A 23,135-nucleotide genomic window follows, 5' to 3' on the forward strand; every position below is an offset into this window, starting at 1 on the left:
AGTGAACAATTTTATAAACAATTACACAACCACATAAACTTTGAACTGAGGTACAAAATACAAGGCAAAATATTTTTTGTGATTTTTATTATGATAACAAAAACGACAGCTGAAGCCTCTTCTAGTGATAACATTAATAACAATAAGCATAACAGATAGAAACAATAAAGGCTAGCGTGTTAGTTAATATTACCGGAACACGAAATGAATACTGTTATTGTACGCAAAAGAAACATCTTGCATTTAATACTACCTATAATTAGTAATGCTAATAACTATTCTTCTAATTAACCGATTTCCAAAAAACGAGGAGGTTATATGTTCTGCTGTGGTTTTTTTTAATTTGAATGAGATCTATTGTTTTCTTGAAATTATTAAAGTAGGCAATGAACAATGATATTATAGAGTTAAGGTCAATTCAGACCGCAACGCAACGCGAAGATGCATTTCTAAATTTGTATGATCCCTCACGCTCACGAAATCTGTCAATTATTGAGTACAAATTTAGAAATGCGTCCGTCCGTCCGTCCGTCCATTTGTCTGTCCTTCTGTCTGTCTGTCTGTTGTCTGTCTGTCCGTCTCTCCGTCTATCTGTCTGTCTCCAGGCTGTATCTCAAGAACCGCTATAGCTAGACTTCTGAAATTTTCAGATTGTGTATTTCTGGTGCCGCTATAACAACAAATACTAAAAACAAAATAAAGTTAATATTTTATAGGGGCTTCCACACAACAAAATATATGATTTTTTTGGCCTTTTTGGCTCGTAATCCATAATGGCAATATTTAGACACTTGAAATTTTCACAAAATCTTGAATTATATTATGTTTACTTTAATATTTAATAACAAAATCAAAATAAAATACCCCATACGAAAAACACAATTTTTTCGCTACTTTCGCTCTATAACGGTACGGAACCCTTCGTACACGAGTCCGACTCGCACGTGGCTATTTGTTTTTTTTTTTTTACTTTAGTCGCTCACCGCGAAAATTATAAACATTTTAATGCTTCGGTCTTGAAATTAGTTCGTCTTCTCTCTTTATGTGGTCAAACTGTACAAGATCATTATCACTAGATAGGCTACATTTATTTCCGCTAGCAACTAGCATACAACTCATTGCTCGTGTTATGTAAATATAACGCCACATAGTCACACCACTAATCTGGTCACTATGGAATTTCGATTAAGATATTACTTTTTAACAGACTCTCCAGTCTCCATACTCTATATCTCAAGTTTAGTGGTAGATAGCCTATCGGGCTCTTTTCAGGAAGTGGTGAAATAGGCCCTAAGAATCGTGCAGAATTTATAAGAGAATATTATTATACTGTTACGGTACACGGTATACGGACATGTGGTGCCATCTAGCGGCATACCAGCGAAACTGATCAGGGTACACACTACACATAAATCCCTACTCGAAACTAGATGGCGCTAGGTGGTACATGCTTGAGCCTCCTAGAAAATTCCCATACTTGCTTACTTGTTTACGTGAATCGGGAACTTTCTGGAATTCGTCTCGCCACGTAAATAGTCGCAGGAGGACGGGCCGTAGTTCAGTTCGGTTCGAGCGATCATCAAAGCGACTTCAGAGTGACAACAAGTGAGTGAACCAGTGAAACCTACGACTTGGCTACGACCTAGGACAGTGATAGTGCTTAGTGATTGGACCTAGTGATTAGTGTTTGGACTTAGTGCTAAGTGTTGTGACCTAGTGTGTGCTTGTATGACCTAGACTTAGTGAATAAAGTCTTCAAGAGAGTCAGCAGGTCTTTCTCTCCAAATCCTTCGAACCCTAGCACGTAACAATACTAAACATTTTTTTTTTTCGAAGAAATCCATATTAATATTATAAATGCGAAAGTGTGTCTGTCTGTCTGTTACCTCTTCATGCCTAAACGGCTGAACCGATTGGGCTGTTTGGTACAGAGATACTTTGAATCCCGGGTAAGGACATAGGATACTTTTTATCCTGGAAAAATGTACGGTTCCCACGCGATAAACTAATGTGGGCGCAGGCGTCATCTAGTGGTAAATAAATACGGCATTGAGATTTGGAAACGTTACTTTAAAATTGATAATATTCTACGCATTCTGTTTCCGAACTTATTATTTTATAACAACTTCCTTCTTTGTTCGATCCAAAGTTCGTTTCAAAACCACCTGATAACTTTTTGCGAAGAAAGGAAAATATATTATATTGTTTATAGCGCTACCTTTACCTTTACCGAATTGTTTTCATTTTGCACTTCCCACTTTCCGACCTTTGTTTATATACATAATAACATCGAATTATCCATTCATTGGAAATAAACAAGATGGCCGCGGGCTGCCGTACACTCAAGGAAAATTCTAGAAACCGTATCTAGTATTGTGTCCGTTTTACTTTCGCTCTTGTTCGCCTGAAGCCTTAATTATAATATTAAAATAATAGCCACAAGGACCTATTGTTTATCTTTAACTTCCGAGGTCATTATGAAAATTATCCGATGGTTATACAATTCAAAGCTTAAGACAAGACAATGGAACAAATTTTCTAAGAAGCTGAATTTGTTTTAGCATTCGTCGGTATATTTTCTTAAAGAAATAAAGCTGCCATAGAACTAGTTGCTCATAGGTGTTCAAGTTTATTCATTTCGCAAACGGAATTCACCCTGTATTATTTTGATAGCAAGTTGTAGCAAAATCACGAGCGGGAACAAATTAAATATAAATTTTACAGCGTTTCTATCAAATTACGAACTGTTCTCAACTTCCAAACTGCAATTTGCTGGAAGCGCTACCCTAGGGGTACGTGTGAGTGATCAGAATTTCATACCCAGACATCCCGTACACTGTACAGACTTAGTGTGCACTCCCAAAGGCATCGCAGGTGTTGACACAGCTAAAATTACATCTACATCTAGCGTTAAAGGTATAATAATGCACATTGCTATTTTGACTTTATGAAAATTGTTATTATGAAAGTTACTAGACTTCGTTGCGTCTAAATTTGTTTATCGTGAGGGAACCGTTCATTTTTCCGGGATAAAAAGTATCCTATGTAAAGGACATAGGATGACTCAAAGTATATCCATGCCCAGCAAAATCGGTTCATCGATTTGGGCGTGAAGAGTTAACAGACTAACATACAGACAGATTAGAATTAGATTAATATGGATGTAAAACATAATATTTTTAATGATGATGTTTGGTTTGTTTAGGATTTGGATTATCTGGGATACTTTTCCTTCCCAAAAATGCAGTTTTCTTCGAATATTTTTGAAATCATTTATCCGTACCTTGCAGAGCCGGTAAAAGCCAGGTTTCTATAAAAAAGGGTTAAAAAGCGAAATAAGACATATTTAACTTCAAGTTTTAACCGACTTGAAAATATTACAACTAGAAGTCAGACTCAGCAGGCAAAATTAGGTTTGTTCGAGAAAAACATTTTATTTTACGGACGAGTTTGCATCGAAAGAAGTCACTCAAACATGAAATGAAATTTTTACTAAAAATATTATGGCCGTACTCAATACGACCATAATATATTTCTGTCTTAATTCTCTCTATCTAATATACAGAGCATGCACTCAAAACATCTGCATTATTTGAGTTAAAGACACTGTATTTACTAAAACAAAATATTTACTTTAGTCTCCATACTTTCATTAACTTTGTTAATTCCGTCTGCCAAGTTAGCTTCTGGTTATAACTGTACCTATAAAATTAACTATGCAAGTGACATACCGACAATAACTCAAATTACTCCTAATTTTCTCTATTCAGATGTAGCGGTATAAATAGCTATGAACTCTTATTACAGTTCATTTGCTGCTAAAGGTAATATAGAAGAAATAAAGCAAAACCTGCGACGAATTAGTGAGTTGTAAAATAGTATTGTCCGAATAAATCTGAATAACTGTAGAAAATAAAGGGTTTTCGAGGTTACGCGAGAAAATGTTTTAGATAACAGAATTCTACTATAATTTAAATCTATACGTCTTCCATACTTATATACCTACTTGATTTCTAATGTTATAAATGTGAAAGTGTGTCTGTCTGTCTGTCCATCTGTATCTGTTTGACCTTACCTCTTCACGTCCAAACCGCTGAACTGATTTTGCTGAAATTTGGCATAGTAGTCCTGAGAAAGGCCATATTAGGATACTTTTATCCCGGAAAAATGTACGGTTCCCACGCGATAAACGAATTTTGGCGCAACGGAGTTGCGGGCGTCATCTAGTACTATTATAATTATTGACAATTTGAACTCCAGCTGGAATATTTAAACAATAAACTATAGGGAGGTTGATTTTTAAAATACATACCTGATTTAGGATCTTTTTTTTGCATGACGGTTTCAGATGAAGTATGGCGCAAGTGGTTTTTAAGGTGAACGGGAAAACCCACCAAGGTAAGATTTTTCCCGATTTTCGATTAGAAACAAACCTAAGTGTACATTTGTACGGGGGATTAACTGCATTCTTAACGTAAATAAAAGGTTACGTCTACAGTTACTAGGCATTGGTTACGAATCAAAATAACATAGTATAGTTTTAATTTTAAACTATATTTTATCTTAATAAACATCATTTCATTTCATATAATTTCATAAAATATGAATTTAATTAGATATCACAAGCTTAAGCTAATAATTAATATTAATATTATGAATTGTGTGCAAATTGTAAACGTTCATTAGTATAAGACAAATACTGAGTAGTGAATACGAATTAGAAATACATACTGAATGCATTGGACACTGGTCATTCACATCACAAGTTTAATTACATCTATTTATAACAATCCTATCTTAGGGGTTTTTGACATTGGAGTTTTAATATATGATTTATACCTTTACATAGTGTAAATTTTGAACGGAGAAAGGAGATTATAAAATATTTAAATACTTATCGTTAGAATGAAGAGATGTTGAGCCTGAAATACCAGGATTCTAGGAAGGAATTAATTTTATACCGCTTTATTACGGACCGATTTTGATGATTTTGAAAAGAAGTTTTTCAAAGATGGTCCCAGGGGAAATACAGTTTGAAGTCGTTTTTTTTTGTTTGTTTGGACTATTTATTACTATTACAGTGGACGGGAAGTTCGGTCCCGACTACACCCTGAACGAGTATGTGCGAGTCCAGATGGACCTTCGAGGCACCAAGACCATGTGCTTTGAAGGTGGCTGCGGCGCCTGCATCGTGTCTGTCAAGGCGAGTCTACCACCCACATACGAGATGAGGACATTCGCTGTTAACTCAGTGAGTATAAGGGTCAATTCAGACTGCAACGCGACAGTACTAAATTGACAGATTTCAATTGCGTGAGACGTCTCGCAAATCTGTCAAATCTGTCAAATCCATACAAATTTGGACATGCGCCTACGCGTCGCGTTGCGGTTTGAATTGACCCTAAGGCCTGTTTCACCACTTCCTGATAAGTGCCGGATAGGCTATCCACCACTTAACTTGAAAGAGTATGCATCTTTCAAAAAAGTTGTGGATAAGGCATCCGGCATTTTTAACAGGAAGTGGTGAAGCAACAAAAGGGATTGCTTTTTTTACTTGTTTGTCTATGTGTTAAAGTTTTTATTAATTTTTGCATACGCTCGTTGGAGGCCCCCATGGCCCCGGGGTCCCGTATAATTGATACAGCAATACGGCGGTAGCTACGCCCCTGGTTATTCGTCTATACCCGGTACGTCTCTACTGTTTATTTGTTTTACAAAAGGTCGAAGGTCCATCTGAACGCCTCCGTGGTCTAGTGGTATAGAGCGCGGCTTTTGACTCGGAGGTCGTGGGTTCGATTCCCGCGTTGGAAACATGTTATTTCCAAGTTTGGTTAGGACAATGCAGGCTGATCACCTGATTGTCTGACAAGTAAGATGATCCATGCGTCGGATGGGCATGTAAAAAGTCGGTCCTGCGCCTGATCTCTCGCCAATCGTGTCGGTCGTCCGTCCCACTGGGTTATGAGAGTAAAGGAATAGAGAGTGCTCTTGTGTACTGCGCACACACTTGGGCACTATAAAATTACTCCTGCGTAGCTGGCCTGGTTTCAATGAAACCGGCCACCGTCACTGAAACCGGTGTGGGAGCTATTATTATTATTATTTGTTTTAATAGAAGATTATATTTCTTCGCTTCATTCTTCGATATATAATTAACCAAAAGTAGTGCTTTGCATCCCGCTAGGCAAAACGCGTTTTTTTTCTTTAGAGTATGTGGGTACTCGACAAAAATATCTCGTCTGGTCACTCGTTCGTCAGCGCCCTCATTCTTTGTTAACGCGAGGCAACGCGAACACGTTTACTAAGTAACCATGCTAAAGGACAGCGCTCAGAAGAAAATTGGTTATTATTATTAAGATGATTGAGTCAGTGTTGTAAGTAACTAAAGTCAGTGTTATTTTATCATGTAACAAGAAAATACATGTAAGTACTATTAAATACTTAAATAAACGGCAGGCACTACCGAGGCCTAGACGAGCCAATTATATTCAATACTAGCCGGCTTGTACTACGACCGCGAGTCAATTAAACGTACAATGTGTTTGGACTGCGAGTCTTTATCACAATCTATAATACTGTTCTTTATCTGTTCTATAAATAGAATTATAGAACTATATGTTTTCTGGATTAGGGGAAATAACTGCAGGTGATTACTGCAATCATTTTATTAACCGGCATGTACTGCAACTGTGAGTCAATAAGTACAGTGTGTTTGGACCGCGAGTCCTTTTACACAATCTATATTCTATATGCATCGGAATTGATTGCGGATCTCTGACGATGTTTTACCTATTCTATAAATAGAACTATATGTTTGCCCGATTGGGGTAAATAACTGCAAGTAAATTACTGCAAGTGTTTAATTATATTAAGTTATTTTATAAACTGCCATAATGTGTGGATTGACTGCGGGCCTCTAAACACAATTTATATGCATCGGAATTGACTGCGAGTCTCTGACGATGTTTTATCTGTTCTATAAATAGAACTATGCGTTGGCCGGATTGGGGATTAACAGCGAGTTGTTTTATAAACCGCCATAATGTGTGGATTGACCGCGAGTCTCTAAACACAATCCTTATGCATCGGAATTGACTGCGGGTCTCTGACGATGTTTTATCTAAAAATAGAAGTATAATATGTTGGCTGGTTTACGAGGGTTAACTGAGAGTTAATTACTATTTAAATTTAAAATATATTGATATTTTTAAATCAACATAATGTATGGATTGACTACGAGTCTCCGACAATGTTTAAAAATAAAAATTAGCAACTACCGCGCGTTTTCTCGCGCTCTTAGTTTTATAAATAGAACTAAATATCTTTGCCGTTTTATAGAGAACAGCTATTTTGAGCTAATAACTAGATTGACTGCGAATCTCATAAGTTAACAAACAATGCGCGTCCCGCGCGATCCTTTTGTTCTAAATATAGAACTACGATTATAATTTATTATGTTTGCCGGTATATAATTATTATTATTAAATAAGTTTTGCACCAATGTTGGGACTCGGGATACACCGCGAGTGTATAACGAAACTTACTTAATATCTACGTAACGTGATAGTTACTACCCTCAATATTTTTTGTAACATATTTTATCGACAAATAAGTCGATTATAACAAGCAATTAAGCTACCCCAATATTTATTTTTTTGAGGTCACTAAGCAATCAATCGGGGAAATATAACTAAAAGTGACCGATATACGGGTCGATCAGTTTATGAATGAACCCGAAGCTTTCCCACTCCTAAACCAGTGGATTCGGAGTACCGACACCGATAGAACCGGACCAGATCCGGATAGATCCAGGGCTCCTACTGACATTAGGTGAACCCTCGTTGGATTCGACAGATTATGGTTTTTAAATGACCCCAAAAACAAATAAGATAAGCTACTGCTTATAAAATATTCCTGATAATAAGTGTTGCAGATGGATTCAATTTCGATCGATTATTAATATTATCATTAAATAGATTTCACCTGACAAAGTCTCGATATTATCAGACTTATCAACAGTATCTGACTTATCTCGATATTAATTATTATCAGACTTATCAGATAATATATTATCAGACAAGACAACTTTGTATGACTTCGTAATGGAAACCTATAACACTCAGACTCGATAAGTCTTGTCTCAATATCAGACCGAGATTATTATGGTTTCGCTGGATAATTCCAGTATTTGTTCTCAGAGACATACTAGAGCATCCCATCAATCGGGTATCTTTTGGGCTCTGGCAAACCCTTCCCGCTACCCGAGGGGGGGGGGGGGGAGAGCTGGTAACTGTCGGCTGGCGCCGCTAGTACTGTACCGCTATAAAACCTTCGAGTTCGAAGAGCGTTGAGTCGACTAAACGCTCAACACCGCAGCAGTAATGCTGACAGATATTTTTATATATATGTTTTACAGATGTTACTATTATGATTATTGTGGGCTTAATACAGCTATCCCCAACCCGCAGCCCGCGGGCTGCATGCGGGCCGCCGCGCCGGGATTTTATTTGTAGCCCGCGTGATGTTAAACCATTTTGAAATTCACGCCCACCGGCAAAATCAAAATCAACGTGAAAGTCTTTCACTTGTAAATCGTTAATTTTGAAAAACGTTATTTTTAAACTTAAAAATATTTGTTGCGGCCCGCGACACCAAGACCAAAAATGTTTGCGGCCCGCATGAAAAAAAAATAATTAATTAATTAATTAGGGAACTTCGTTCCAAAAACAAAAACAGATTGGGGACCACTAGCTTAATATATTATACATCATGGCATCAATAAATTATTAGAATTTAAAACTATATCTTCGTGTACCCCCACCGAAGGTTACCTTATTTCAAAGATTTTCTTTTCCCCAAACAAAGCGGCGGAAAATATTGTATTATATTTTAAACTATTTCTGAATTATTTTAAATTTGAAACCACTTCGTAAGTTTATTTCGAAATTACATATTAATTTGGAAAATTACCGAACGGCTTTAAAGCCAATACCCAAAAGTGGATATCTAGCAAAAATAGATTTAAAAGCCTACTTCTTGGTTCCTATTAACTCACTAATCCATCGAAAGATTTTTCGAATTTACGGATTAAGAGCCTTAAGTCTTGAAGTACAGATTATCAGATGCGCTAATATATTTTTTTTTGACAAAAAATATAAAAAAGGGAAACCAAACCAAGCGTATGCTTTATCACTACTAGACTTACCACGCTTTAACAAGTGTTCTAGGCGATAATTCTTCAGCGTTAGGCGCCCCTTTTTTGTTTACGTTTGATTGTTAATAGTGCAATGGGTGTATTAAATCCACAACAAATAGGTAAATATTTAAGCCTTAACGTCTATAATATATATTATTATAATATAACTAGCTGTCCCGGCAAATGTTGTTTTGCCATATTAAGTATTTCGCCCATATTATTATTTTATTGAAGTGACTAAATAAGTACCTATGCCACCATGGCAAAGTCCATGATTGCTATCCCGTCACACAAACAATGGTCGCCGTCAGTCTCGAGTTGTAACAATTTACTATTACTTACCAATAATATAAAGAGTGGATGTTGTCCGATTCTCAACCCTAGCCGACATGCTCGCTAAGATTCACGAAAATCGGTCGAGCCGTTTCAGAAGGGTTCAACCACGCACACCGTGACAGGAGAATTTTATATATTAGATATATTATATAATAATATATGACTATTAAAACGGAATAATATAGAACAGTTAAATCAGTGTACTATTCGTGAGCTAGCTCAACTGATAGGTGTTTTGACACCTTCATATCCTGATTCCTGACTCTCACGGCGGAATGCAACTGGTTTTTCAGCGATTAAAATTTTTAATACTAAATAAAATATGCAATGATAAATACGATAACAGAATCACACTTATTCTTGAATAATATCTAATTGTTAAAATATTCAGCCTGCAGGTGGACCGAGAACACAATATTCTCAACTTTCAATCATAATATTAATATGCAATAATCACATTATCGACGACCACAGAGCCGGACCCAGTTAAAGCAGTAGACTCTTGAAGCGATCTTCGTCCGCTCCATCGGAACCTTAGCCAAAGAATTTGACAATGGCTGTAATACAATATCTTCTACAGCCATCACTGTGCACTGTTATTGTTTATGAACAATGTTGACATTATTGGTTGGTCACAGATGAATGTGTGAAGCGTCTTTCGAAAGAAGCTTTCCGGTAATAAAAATCCTAGCCCATACCTGAGTAGTATAGTACCCGGGATCCACTTATAAATTATTTGCTTTTTCTTGCACTCTGTACCTACTGAATACTGGTCATTGACTTAAAACTTTCTGCCTAATAAATCTCGGCAAAATAAAAATTACGGTTTTAAATAGCGACATTAATATTACAAGGACATCAACTCCCGGGCGTGATCGGATCGGTGATGTTATTAAATTATATAAGTAATTCTTTTTTATTAAAAAAAAATATATATTAAATAGGATAATGCTACAGTACGGGTTATTATTGCTAACGTTTAACGCTCTGCATAGAACAGCCACCTCCCAGTCGGTTAGCCGCTGGATAAAGCAGGTGCTGTACTAGAGCGGCGCGGCGTCGATACGAGCGTCGACACGGGGACTGCGACTCGACACGATTAGTAAGACGACAAGACAGTCGACAGGCAAGACTAGCGACTCCAATACTTTCGCTATTTTCTATAGCCATAATTTTATCGACGAACAAAGTTTCGCTGAATCAGTTATAATATAATCACCATGATCCCAGCATGTTATCATTTGAATCACAAACCATAGAGGTCTCTTAAGTCTTGTTTCTACTGACTATTATTTTTATTTATGGCCATAATGTTAAATTCTTTCTCGAATATAATGATTACTATTCAATTCATAATGTACCAGTGTCCAGTACATAATATAATATATTGTATTTTGTAAAAAAAAAAAACTTTCTTTCGTTACTCTGAAAATCTACTTTTGGATAAATATATATTGAAGAATGAAGCGAAGAAATATAATAAATGATCATTATTATATGAGTCGCTTCATTCGAAGATATAATCTCCCTCCCACCCAGTCTGCACGAAACTATGTTTGCTGCAGTACCCAAAGAAAGAAAGAAAGATTTTTTGCATTATCTCTCTCTAAACATAATGAGGGCGCTGACGAACGAGTGACCAGACGAGATATTTTTGTCGAGTACCCACATACTCTAAAGAAAAAAAACGCATTTTGCCTAGCGGGATGCAAAGCACTAAGCACTTCATTCGAAGATATATAATTAACCAAAAGGTTAATTATATATCTTCGAATGAAGCGACTCATATAATAATGATCGAACTTCACTTGGTAAGTTCGTTTGATCATTTATTAATTATTAATGAGTAATGACAGACGCAGACGGATGGCAGGTTACATCAGAAAGGCAAAAATCTGTTTGTCTGTCTTTTACCTCTTCACGTCCAAACCGCTGAACCGATTTCGCTGAAATTTGGTATGGAGATACTTTGAGACCTGGGAAAGGACATAGGATATTTTTTTATCCCGGAAGAATGTCGGCTCCACGCGATAAATTAAAGGTATGGGAGTTGCAGGCGTCATCTAGTTCCGTCCGTACATCATCATTATAAATCGATTCACCGGTTTTAGCGTCAAGAGGTATTAAATAGACACTTTCACTTTTCTTTATGAAATAAAGGGGCAAACGAGCAAACGGGTCACCTGATGGAAAGCAACTTCCATCGCCTATGGACACTCGCAGCATCAGAAGAGCTGCAGGTGCGTTGCCGGCCTTTTAGGAGGGAATAGGGTGATAGGGGAGGATAGGGATGGGAAGGGAAGGGAATAGGGGAGGGTAGGGAAGGGAACAGGGTAGGGGATTGGGACTCTGGTAAACTCATTCACTCGGCGAAACACAACGCAAACGCTGTTTCACGCCGGTTTTCTGTGAGCCCGTGGTATTTCTCCGGTCGAACCGGCCCATTCGTGCCGAAGCATGGCTCTCCCACGTTACATCGTCCTTAGTTGTTATAAATCGATTCACCGGTTTTAGTGTCAAAACGTATTAGACAGACATGCCGTAACACAAGTAAATACATGGTATTTAATTCTCAGATTCTATAAAAACCCCTTAATACAACATTGTATCTCAAGAACGGCACTAAATCTCCAACGTTTGAGCAAAGCCCTCGCTAAATCCGTCCGAATATAACTTGATCCTCTTTAGAAAGTCTGGCTTTTATCGTGAAACATAACGAATTGTACCTACTCGTAAAAAAGGGTTACTCGGTACCCTTTTGCGAAATATTATTGCTTTTTATACACCTAAGTGGGCATAAGTTACTTCTGAGCCCAGACCCCAGGCAGTTTATTCAAATGTGATTTCAGTGGTAGGTCATCACGTAGAGTTTCTGAAAAGATTAATTTAATTGATTCTTTACTCAGAATTTGTAAAACATTTTTTTTTATTTTTTTTTTAAGTGTTTGGTATCCTTGCTGTCTTGTCATGGGTGGGAAATCACGACGATTAAGGGTATAGGAAACCAGAAGAAAGGGTACCATGAGATCCAGAAGAGGCTGGCCATGTTTCATGGCTCCCAGTGTGGGTTCTGCTCACCAGGATTTGTTCTAAACATGTACAGGTACGTGACTATTATTTAGACTCTTGACCAAGAATGAGTAATATGTTTTATTGAAAAAAATCGTACAAAATAATGGATTAAGTTAGGGTCATATATTTTGCGATCTGTACTGTGTTATTGGTTTTCAGCTTTACTAATTTTTCATACATTATCTGTTGTTCCTAAAAATCGAACAGCGATAATAATTTAATAATGTTCAGTGAATTTTTGTTTGTATTGAAGAAGTTGTTAATTTTTGTAAAATATGTTTGCAGTTTATACAAAGCAAGAAATCAGCACGTTTCATCAGTTGAAGTTGAGAATTCTTTTGGAAGTAATCTCTGTAGATGTACCGGGTATAGACCAATATTGGATGCTTTTAAATCATTAGCGTATGATGCTGACGAAAAACTACATAAAGACCTGTATGATGTAGAAGACCTAGGAAAGATTAAATGTAAAAGTTTGTGTCCTAAGCAGTGTGGTAATAATGACTGCCAAGAAAACACTAACACCACTGAAACAAATAAGATTGTAACAAATGAAGAAGATGTGGATAGCTCTTGGTGCCTCATTCAGAAAGACGATAGCAAAATGTTAGTAGTTGATTGCGGAAAATATAAATGGTACAAAGTGTTCACATTGGACGAGTTATTCGATTGTATAAAAAAGGGAGAATATAAGTTAATAGCTGGTAATACTGGGCAAGGTAAAATCGCTTAAACATTATTTCTAAGTTCTACATTCGTAGCATTTAGACCTAAAATATAACATTTTAAACTTTCGCGTTGCATTATAATTAAAACTTATTAATCGGGATTTAACGCGACTTATTCAAATAGTACATACTTTTTCTGGGACCGGGACTTTGGGATTTTGCGACTGGTCACGAGTCCCCTCGTGACCACGGCCGTTGCAACACGGCCGAAACGTCAAGAAAAAGTATGTACTCGTATGTTAAAAAACAGATGTTGCAGTAAGTAATTAATATTTAGCAGATGTTAAATATTTACTAAATGTTTTTCATTTTTAAGGTGTATATCATATCAAAGATTACCCTCCAAATGTAATAGATATATCAAGTGTCAGTGAACTAAAGGGATATGTTATTGATATAAACTTAGTTCTGGGTGCAGGAATGACTTTGACGGAATTGTTGGAAGTTTTTGATAAAGTTTCCGTTCAAAACGAAGAATTTGTTTATTTGAAAGAACTGAAAGAACACCTAGATTTGGTGGCTCATGTAGCTGTAAGAAACGTAAGTGTAAATAATAAAACTGTAATGTTTGTGATACCTAAGCTAAGTAATATAATTTTTATTCTTTTCTAGCTTTAGCTTTATATTTATTTAACTTACAGATTGGAACTATTGCTGGCAACTTGTTTCTAAAACATACGAACAACGAATTTTCGTCCGATTTATTTGTCATGTTCTGCACTGTTGGTGCAATGATAACTATAGGTAGGTATGACATGAATAATAAAACTTAAATAATTTATTTTTAAACAAAGTACTTCTTATTTAAGCCGAGGATGCAAGCAAAAGTAAAACAATGTTCATGGATGAATTCTTAAAATATGACATGATGTATAAAGTAATAAAGAATGTGTTATTACCACCACTTTCACACTGCTGTTTAGTTAAAACATACAAGGTAAATAAACAACAAAAAAATTCAATGAAAAATAAATGAGATAAAATTATTGAAAGTAACGCTTTCAGGTAATGCCACGAGCTCAAAACGCCCATGCTGTTGTAAACGCTGGCTTCCTTTTTAAGTTTCATCGCAACTCACCACTTCTTGAAAGTATGAACATAGTTTATGGAGGAATTGCAAGAAATGTTGTTCATGCAACAAAAACAGAAGGCATATTGGTTGGTCAAGACCCATTTACTAACAAAACATTACAAAATGCTTTAAAATGTCTATATGAGGAAGTCAAACCTGAAGAAAGTTCCGGCGAGCCTTCTGCTGCATACAGGAAAATGCTTGCTGTTTCACTTTTCTATAAGGTGTATTTTATTAATTATTATTTATTAACAGAATTCAACATTAAACAAAATAACTGCATCTATAATATGCCAAATATTATCTATTACATAAAAACATTGCAGGCAATTTTATATTTATGTCCAAGAGATAAAGTAAACGAAGAATACAAGTCAGGTGGAAATATTTCTAAAAGAAAATTGTCAAAGGGAGTTCAAGTTTTTGATTCTGATAAGACTGTGTGGCCATTAAACCAACCTGTGCAAAAGGTAGATGCTCTAGTTCAATGTGCCGGGGAAGCTTTATTTTCCAATGATATTAATACTTACGTAAATGATCTATTTGCTGCATTCGTAACAGCTGATGCAGTGCCTGGTAGTGTCATCGGCGATTTCGATACAACAGAAGCAATGGTAAGTAAATGACTAAACTTTATATGGAACATTTAATATACACGTAAGGAGTTTATGCATAAGGCTGCCTTCACATTACTTTACTCAGTGATTCTCAGCGGCTCGCGACGTAATGTGAAGGCAGTCTTAAGTATTTTTGTACTTTAAAAATACTTAATTTATTTTTAGAAACTTCCAGGAGTGTTAAGTTTCTATACTTTCAAAGATATACCGGGTGACAACAATTTTACCCCTAAAAAGGCGGGTATAATGAGTGACAATGAAGAAATATTATGTTCAGGAAAAGTCCGATATTTTGGTCAGCCAGCTTGTATTATTGTTGCTAAGCGTCAAAACATAGCCACTTTAGCTGCTAAACTGATCAAAATAACTTATTCCTCTACTAGCACAAACAAACCACTGTTGACTATCGATGACGTACTAAAATCAGGGCAAAAAGAAAGGATTGTTAATGATAAAATAGTAATACCAACTGAAATAGGAAAAGATGCAGCTCATGAACTCAAAGGAGAATTTAAAATGAAAGGTCAATACCATTTTCACATGGAACCACAAACATGTACAGTGTCGTTATCAGAGGATGGTTTAGAAGTTCAATCTGCATCGCAATGGATAGACTTAGTGCACATTGCTGTTGCTCAGTGCCTGAAGCTACCAATGAATAAGTAAGTTCCAATGAAATTAAAATAATGAGTGATTGCTTTTAAAGTTGTTTAGATAAAATTGACAAAATGTTTCAGGATAAAAGTCATAGTGAGCAGAGTAGGTGGAGGCTATGGAGCCAAAATATCGCGTCCACCCCAAGTAGCTTGTGCAGCAGCATTAGTTACATTTTTGATGCGGAAGACCTGTCGTTTTATTTTACCATTAGAAACGAACATGAAGTCAATTGGCAAAAGATTGCCAACCAATTGCGATTTTGAAGTAAGTTTTCATAAAAAAATGTCCATATTTTATTTATAAATAGATAAATAGATTATTTTGTAACTGAGTCTGAGAATCACTGAGTAAAGTAATATTGTATTCAATATTATTTGTGCAGGTAGGTGTTAACAAAGAAGGCGTAATACAATATTTAAAAAATACATTTTATCAAGACTGTGGTTATTCGTTCAATGAAACTATAACCCCGTTAACTACAGAATTCCTTAAAAGTTGCTATGATTCTAAAAAGTGGAAAATTGTTGCGACGGCGTCGCTACTGATACAGCTTCTAATACATGGTGCAGAAGTCCAGGTAATATTTTCTTCTATGAACGTATATCATAAAGTCTTTGAATACAGAACACAATTAGATGAATAAAAAATAAAACCCTTTAATATATAGGATCAGCAGAAGGAATTGCAATGATTGAAAATATCATGGAATTTATCTCATTCAAAACCAAAAAAGACCCAATACAAATACGAATGGCAAATTTGGCAAATGATAGTCCTATACCTAAAATGATTCAACAGCTAAAACATGATTCACAATATGATACAAGAATGCAGCAAATAATTGACTATAATAAACAAAACAGGTGGAGGAAAAAAGCATTGAAAATACTACCAATGAAGTTTGACATCACTTACTTTGGGAATTTCAATGCAATCGTATCTGTCTATCATGGTGATTTCACCGTTACCGTCATACATGGGGGTATAGAAATGGGACAAGGAATTAACACAAAAGTAGCTCAAGTCGCCGCACATATACTGGGAGTACCATTCGACAAGGTAGCTGTTAACATTAGAGCTACTTCGTATACTTCTCCAAACGCAATGATCACGGGAGGTAGCATTGGTAGTGAATGTACAGTGTTCGCAACGGTGAAAGCCTGTGAAATACTATCAGAAAGGCTTCTATCGTACAAGCAAAAAGGAAAGTCCACGTGGGAGGAAGTAATAACTGAAGCACACAAAGACGGAGTCGATCTGCAAGCTTCGTATATGTATTCAGCACAGAAAGATAATGTAAAACCGTATGGAGTCTACGCTGCCTGTGCTTTGGAACTTGAACTGGATATACTAACGGGGAATCATGAAATACTAAGAGTAGATATTTTAGAAGACGCAGGAAGAAGTTTGAGTCCAAAAATAGACATAGGACAGGTAAGATATCCATTTAAATAGGAAGTTGTTTTACTGAAATTTACTGAAAATGTTGACTCTAGATTTTTTTTCTTTAGATTGAAGGTGCTTTTGTCATGGGCCTGGGCTACTGGACGTCTGAGAACTTGATCTACGAGGAATCAACCGGTAAACTGCTCACGGATCGGACCTGGACATACAAACCTCCAGGCATCAAGGACATACCAGCTGACATGCGAATATACTTCAGCAGGAACACACCAAATCAATATGGCGTCCTTCAATCGAAAGGTGGTAGAAATGTTGTTCTTTTTAAGTCAAATCACGGTCAAATTCTATATTTTACCAAGCAAAATAATATTATTATGCAAATCAAACAATATTTAAGTAAAATTGCCCACGAACAGTTGAGCTGCATTAAGGCTAACCAACTAATGGAAATATTTCCATTAGTTGGTTACCTATATAGGTATTCTTAATCCTATATTTCTTTGGATTATTGTTGGGTGTGTTTCAGCAACCGGGGAGCCAGCACTCTGTTTGGCCACGGTAGTTATCCACGCGCTGCGGGAGGCGGTACGCGCTGCCAGACTGGACATGGGCTATAATGATGACTGGATACAGATCGGTAAATAATTTGTGAATCGACTTGAAGTTTCCAGTGTCACTGATGACGACGAATTTAATCGTCAGATCGCAGAAAATGTATAGTCAAAAGTAGGTACGATCAGAGAAGTTGATTCAAAGGCAGATGGCGGACCTGCGTAATTTGGTCGCGCTATGTCAATCCCAGCCGATAGACCACGACTCACATTGAATTGACATAACCCAACCAAAAGACGTACGTTGACGGTCCGTCAACTGCCTATGAATCGATTTCTTCGATGGTACATATTTCAACAATTTTTTATTCGGTTTTCTTGCACAATTGAGCCTAAACAGGGAACGAAAAATATTGCAAAAAACGTCATAACAAGTAATTTCATGTATTTAGCAGCTTTCTCTTTGTTTTACAGAAAACCCCTGCACCGTCGAAAACATATTCAACTCTGTTGGCCATAAAATTGAACACTTTCTATTGAATTAATAAATATTTATTTCTGAATTAGATGTTTTTTTTTGTACAATGTGCAACTTACCTGAAAATGGCGGCAGGAATTCAGAGTCCACAGAGATTCCATAACATTATATTTAATAGTAAGGGGTAACTTTATCTACTTAATCGCTAGTTGGTCTTATTAGTAAGCAGCTAAATAGCTTAATTTTTAAATGAAATAAACGATATTAACGAATCTCTTTTCGTCATGTTGATGCTAAATTCCAATTTGCTTGTAATATTTTGTAAACCTCAGGTAGAACATGTATTGTTCTACTCTAGTTTGCAACTAAGACACCAGTCTAGACTTTAGAGCAAACTTTTCGATCTTAGATTCTACGACAAATGATTTTAATGAAATTCACTATGTTTAAGTTTTTTTTTACATATAATGAAATATAATGTAAAAAAATCTAGCGTGGAAATGCTAGGAACTGATAAAAAAGGCTTTAAAGGCATTAACTGCTTCACTATAAAATTATTTTAAAATGTGAAATCACAGCTTTTCAGATAAGGGGGCAAACGAGCAAACGGGTCACCTGATGGAAAGCAACTTCCGTCGCCCATGGGAACTCGCAGCATCAGAAGAGCTGCAGGTGCGTTGCCGGCCTTTAAAGAGGGAATAGGGTAATAAGGGAGGGTAGAGATGGGAAGGGAAGGGATTAAGGGAATAGGGGAGGGTAGAGAAGGAAATAGGGTAGGGGATTGGGCCTCCGGTAAACTCACTCACTCGGCGAAACATAGCTCAAGCGCTGTTTCACGCCGGTTTTCTGTGAGAACGTGGTATATCTCCGGTCGAGCCGGCCCATTCGTGCCGAAGCATGCCGAAGCATCCATGATCCATCAGATTGCACGAGACCTTTTTTTGACATTGGGAAATGCTTTGCGGATACCCGGCGGATTGGGGCATCGGCCGGGATATGTGGGACTCCCCGTAGGATCTACCTAGTGGGTAGATCCTATGGTTATAACCCCATGGTTCTCAACGCTTACGCAAAGTTCCGGGCACGAACAATCCATCGCAACTCTACCAACGGTTGTCCGCGTCTTGCAGACTCATCACAAGATTGCATGGGACATTCTTGGGACCTAGGAATTTCTTAGCCAAATACATTATGTAAAACTAGAAACATCTGGCCGAAATAGGTTTTGATTTCTTGACTCGAGCAACTCACAAACTTTTTATGACGAGTTTATGAATTATATCTCATTATATCTCATAAAAGTTTTGGGATATAGTTTATGAATTATATCCCAAAACTTTTCAGTTTTGGGATATAATTCATTCGTCATCTTTACTACCTAAGTTTGTAAGCGTCGATCTAAAATTTGGAGGGATGTGGTTCCTGGTTATGTTGAAATTTGCTAAGTAATTAATATTAAGAAAGAAAAGATGTGTATGTATTTTAATTTTGTACAGAAAAATTAAAGAAGAATTAAAAATCTTTATCCAGTACTGTAGCATACCTACGTTCGTTCGCCGATGAAACAAAGAAAAATAAACGCGCTCTGAAAAGAACGCACGCCGTCTTTGTATACGTTCGTTATAGAAGTTGAAACACAGAAGAAAATCGCTCTGCAAAGAACGTACGTTCGCAATGACGAGAGAAACTGTCCGTGTAATAATACCGGACATGAACCGGCCTTGAAAAAGGCATTTTTCTCCGCAACAACACTACGCGTCTTCACATCGAGGTTACGTCGAGCGAGGGATCTTCGCAGCGTGGCTACGGTCTTCATGGCGTTTGCAGAGCTTCCATCTTCACAAAATGGCGGCACTACAATTATTACCGGCACGGCGGCGACCGGCAGCGAGACGTCGTCGGTATGGAATGCGCGCGCGGACTGAATTCGCGGCCTTTTTTTTTTTTTTTTTTTTTTTTTTTTCGAATGGGTCTACGCTACCGGCCCGGCTAAGCTACTCACAAAAATTTGCTTGATACTAATTATTAAAAAAAATGTTCTCGGTATCCCTGATTAAAAGTGTTTCATCAAATAGTTATTTCATATTCATTTTTTTTTTTGTTTTAATGTGAGCTCATTATACTCTGCTCATTAAAGTATTTTTCAAAGTGGTTTTTGTATTTGAAACACTTCACTTAAGATAAAATGCCGCTCAGTTTAAAAAATGCATTTGCCAAATATTGAAAAAAATGCAGGACGTAATGTTCACACTCAAACAGATATTAGGTCGCTCAAATAATTATGGAGCTGCTCATTTTGAATTTTAAGTAACTCAAATAAATAATTTGTAAGTTGCTGTTCTGTTAATTTAACGTCACTCACAGTCAGTCGCTCAAATAGTAATTCTATAACCCAAATTTAGTAATTTTGACACTTAAAACTGTAATTTACAGTCACTTGATTAAATACTACCCTTAAAAAATGGGGTTTAATTAGGTACCATTATAGCTAAATACACTGAACTAAGGAAAATAAATATACAAAAAAAATTGTTGCTTATTTAGTCCCCTATACGAATAGCAAAATATTTTATATAAAAATAAATAACATTTCCATTTATAAGAAAAATAAGAAACGCTCTCAAATTTCTTCATACATTTTCGCCCTATCAAGAACGCGGCGAGCGTCGTAACCGCCACTGTACAAGGCGCGCTGATATTGAATGTTATTTTAATGTCCTTAACGTCGATATTCGTACTGACCTGCCAAAATTTGTCACAATTTTTGTGATAGCATCCTTAAATAAACTATGAATAAACAAAACATTCATCAAATCAACCTATTCAGGACGGTTTGTGAAAATCAAATTCCATTGAACCGAAACCATCAAAATAGGCACGATTAATTAACCGATTATTCAAATGAATGTAGGACGTGATGTTCCCTTTTTTACCCGACTTTAGCTAAGAAGATTATAATTCAAGTACAGTTTGTGTAATCTGTTTATTTTTAAGGACATGACATAGAAAAAGTCTGTAATTTTAGCAAATCATGCTAAAAAGAGTAGCGCGAACACAAATATGTATATAAGTACATCATTATTACGTACTATCAGAGAAGATTCTTGGCAGATAGACCTACGTAGCTTGGTCGCGTTGAGTCAAACCCAGTACATTGACATGATCCGACCAAATGACGTGGGTCTGTCAACTGCCTAGGAATCAATTTCCTCGATGGTACCTACATCAATTTTTCATTTGTATGATAGTGATTAAGCTCCACCATTAAATTTTAAAAAGTTTCCATTCAAGACGTATACAGTGCAAAAATAACGACTGTCAGGTCCGCTGCTTATATTTTATCATCTTTTGAGAAATAAAAGAGTTTAATAATAAACTTAAGCCGTTTGAATTATTAGCCAAAGAAAGATTAATTCCATCGTCATAATCGGATAGATTAAGAATTTTTTTTGTTGATTTTTCAAGTGGCTTGATAACTTTAATTTCACTTTAATAATTGCTTTTTTGTTTTTAAATAGTTCTTCATAGAATATTGTTTTTTTATTTCTGTTTCTCTGTGTACGATCTTTTGTTGTAATTGTTAATATTCTATTAGTCTAATGATGTATATTATTATTATTTTTATATAATTATTTTACAACGTTTAAGGGCCAACCCACACGTACCACAACCACACGACAGCCACAACCACACCACGTGATCGGGCGTATATTTCGTATTGTAAATAAACTGGACCATTCACACGTACCACATTTTGCAGTCGTTGTCGACCACTTGTCAGATAACTTGTCAGACGCAACCACGGCCGACCACATCGCAACCACATCGCAACCACGTCGCAACCACATCGCAACCACAACGTTGCGTCGATGCAACGACAGTGCGCGCACACCGCCCACGCTCTTCCCCCCCCCTCCGTTTCATTGACTTTCGTACGTAACCACATCGCAACCACATCGCAACCACTGGCGACAACGTAACCACGTCGATATTTTGTCGGTACCACAACGCAACTACAAAAAGCTGCAGCGACACCATTCACACGTTACCACTGCTCGACGACATTTTGTCGTTGCGATGTCGTGTGGTTGTGGTACGTGTGGATTGGCCCTAATGGATAATTATTAAATTTGTTCGTTTGGAGGAGGAGCACAGTAGTATTTACTTGTGTGTAAAATGACAGTCTCTGAGCGGAGCAGCTATTACTGTTCACGGAGCGTGTAAATACTCCACTGGCTATCATTTTGCTTCAGACGCGTAATAGGCACTTCTATTATATTGCCCTTATGTATTTAGTAATGTATTATTTTCTATAGTCTATATTTTTCGTGTAGCGGTAGGTAATATCCTAAATAATAGCCTAAGTATTAAAAAAACAATAAAAGACCTGACGGCGAGCCTCACGACCAAGTCTAATTTGGTACTACCGTGCATGATTTTCATGAAATTTAGTATAATTATGGGTGTCGGGGACGATAAATCGATTTAGCTAGGAATCATTTTTTAGAAAATGTCATTTTCATCTAAATACCGAGCAAAGCTCCATCAAGTAGCTAGTTATATCTTTAAACGAGCAATTCGTGTATATATTATATAATTGGAATCTCGGAATCGGCTCCAACGGTTTTCACGAAATTTAGTATATAGGGGGTTTCGGGGGCGATAAATCGATCTAGCTAGGAATCATTTTTAGAAAATGTCATTTTATTCGTGTTTTATCGAATACCGAGCTAAGTTCGCCCAAATAGCTAGTATTCTTATAAAACGTCAGCATAGTTGAGCGTGTTAAAGAAAAATATAACTCTCCCGGTGTAGTAGGGTAAATACAAAGGAGTAGAAATAATAAGGTAATCAACAGAAATAGTGCAAGTCCTAGATAAAATAAACTGCTAAATCAATTTTAATAAAAACTGAAATGGAGATTGGAATGGGCATTGGATAGTTTTTATATCGGAAAATTAAGGGAACCCACGCAATAAACAATGATTATGAACAAAATTGCGAATTGCAAAATTGTAACATGT

General features: G+C 36.5%; 1 protein-coding gene across 1 annotated transcript; it reads left to right on the top strand.

Annotated features, from left to right (window-relative positions):
- The first annotated feature begins 4,355 nt into the window (after positions 1-4,355).
- Positions 4,356-18,178, top strand: LOC121734954 (xanthine dehydrogenase-like). The gene is given in 17 exon segments (XM_042125600.1): positions 4,356-4,398; positions 5,082-5,242; positions 12,475-12,635; positions 12,890-13,323; positions 13,649-13,872; positions 13,974-14,076; positions 14,142-14,269; positions 14,338-14,628; positions 14,731-15,018; positions 15,187-15,683; positions 15,759-15,942; positions 16,061-16,205; positions 16,208-16,255; positions 16,346-17,112; positions 17,190-17,382; positions 17,609-17,719; positions 18,108-18,178. Coding segments are annotated over 17 exon segments (3,849 nt in total).
- Positions 18,179-23,135: the final 4,957 nt, after the last annotated feature.

The sequence above is a fragment of the Aricia agestis genome, chromosome 16 (genome assembly GCF_905147365.1).
Source record: "Aricia agestis chromosome 16, ilAriAges1.1, whole genome shotgun sequence".
NCBI classification, from domain to species: Eukaryota; Metazoa; Arthropoda; class Insecta; order Lepidoptera; family Lycaenidae; genus Aricia; species Aricia agestis.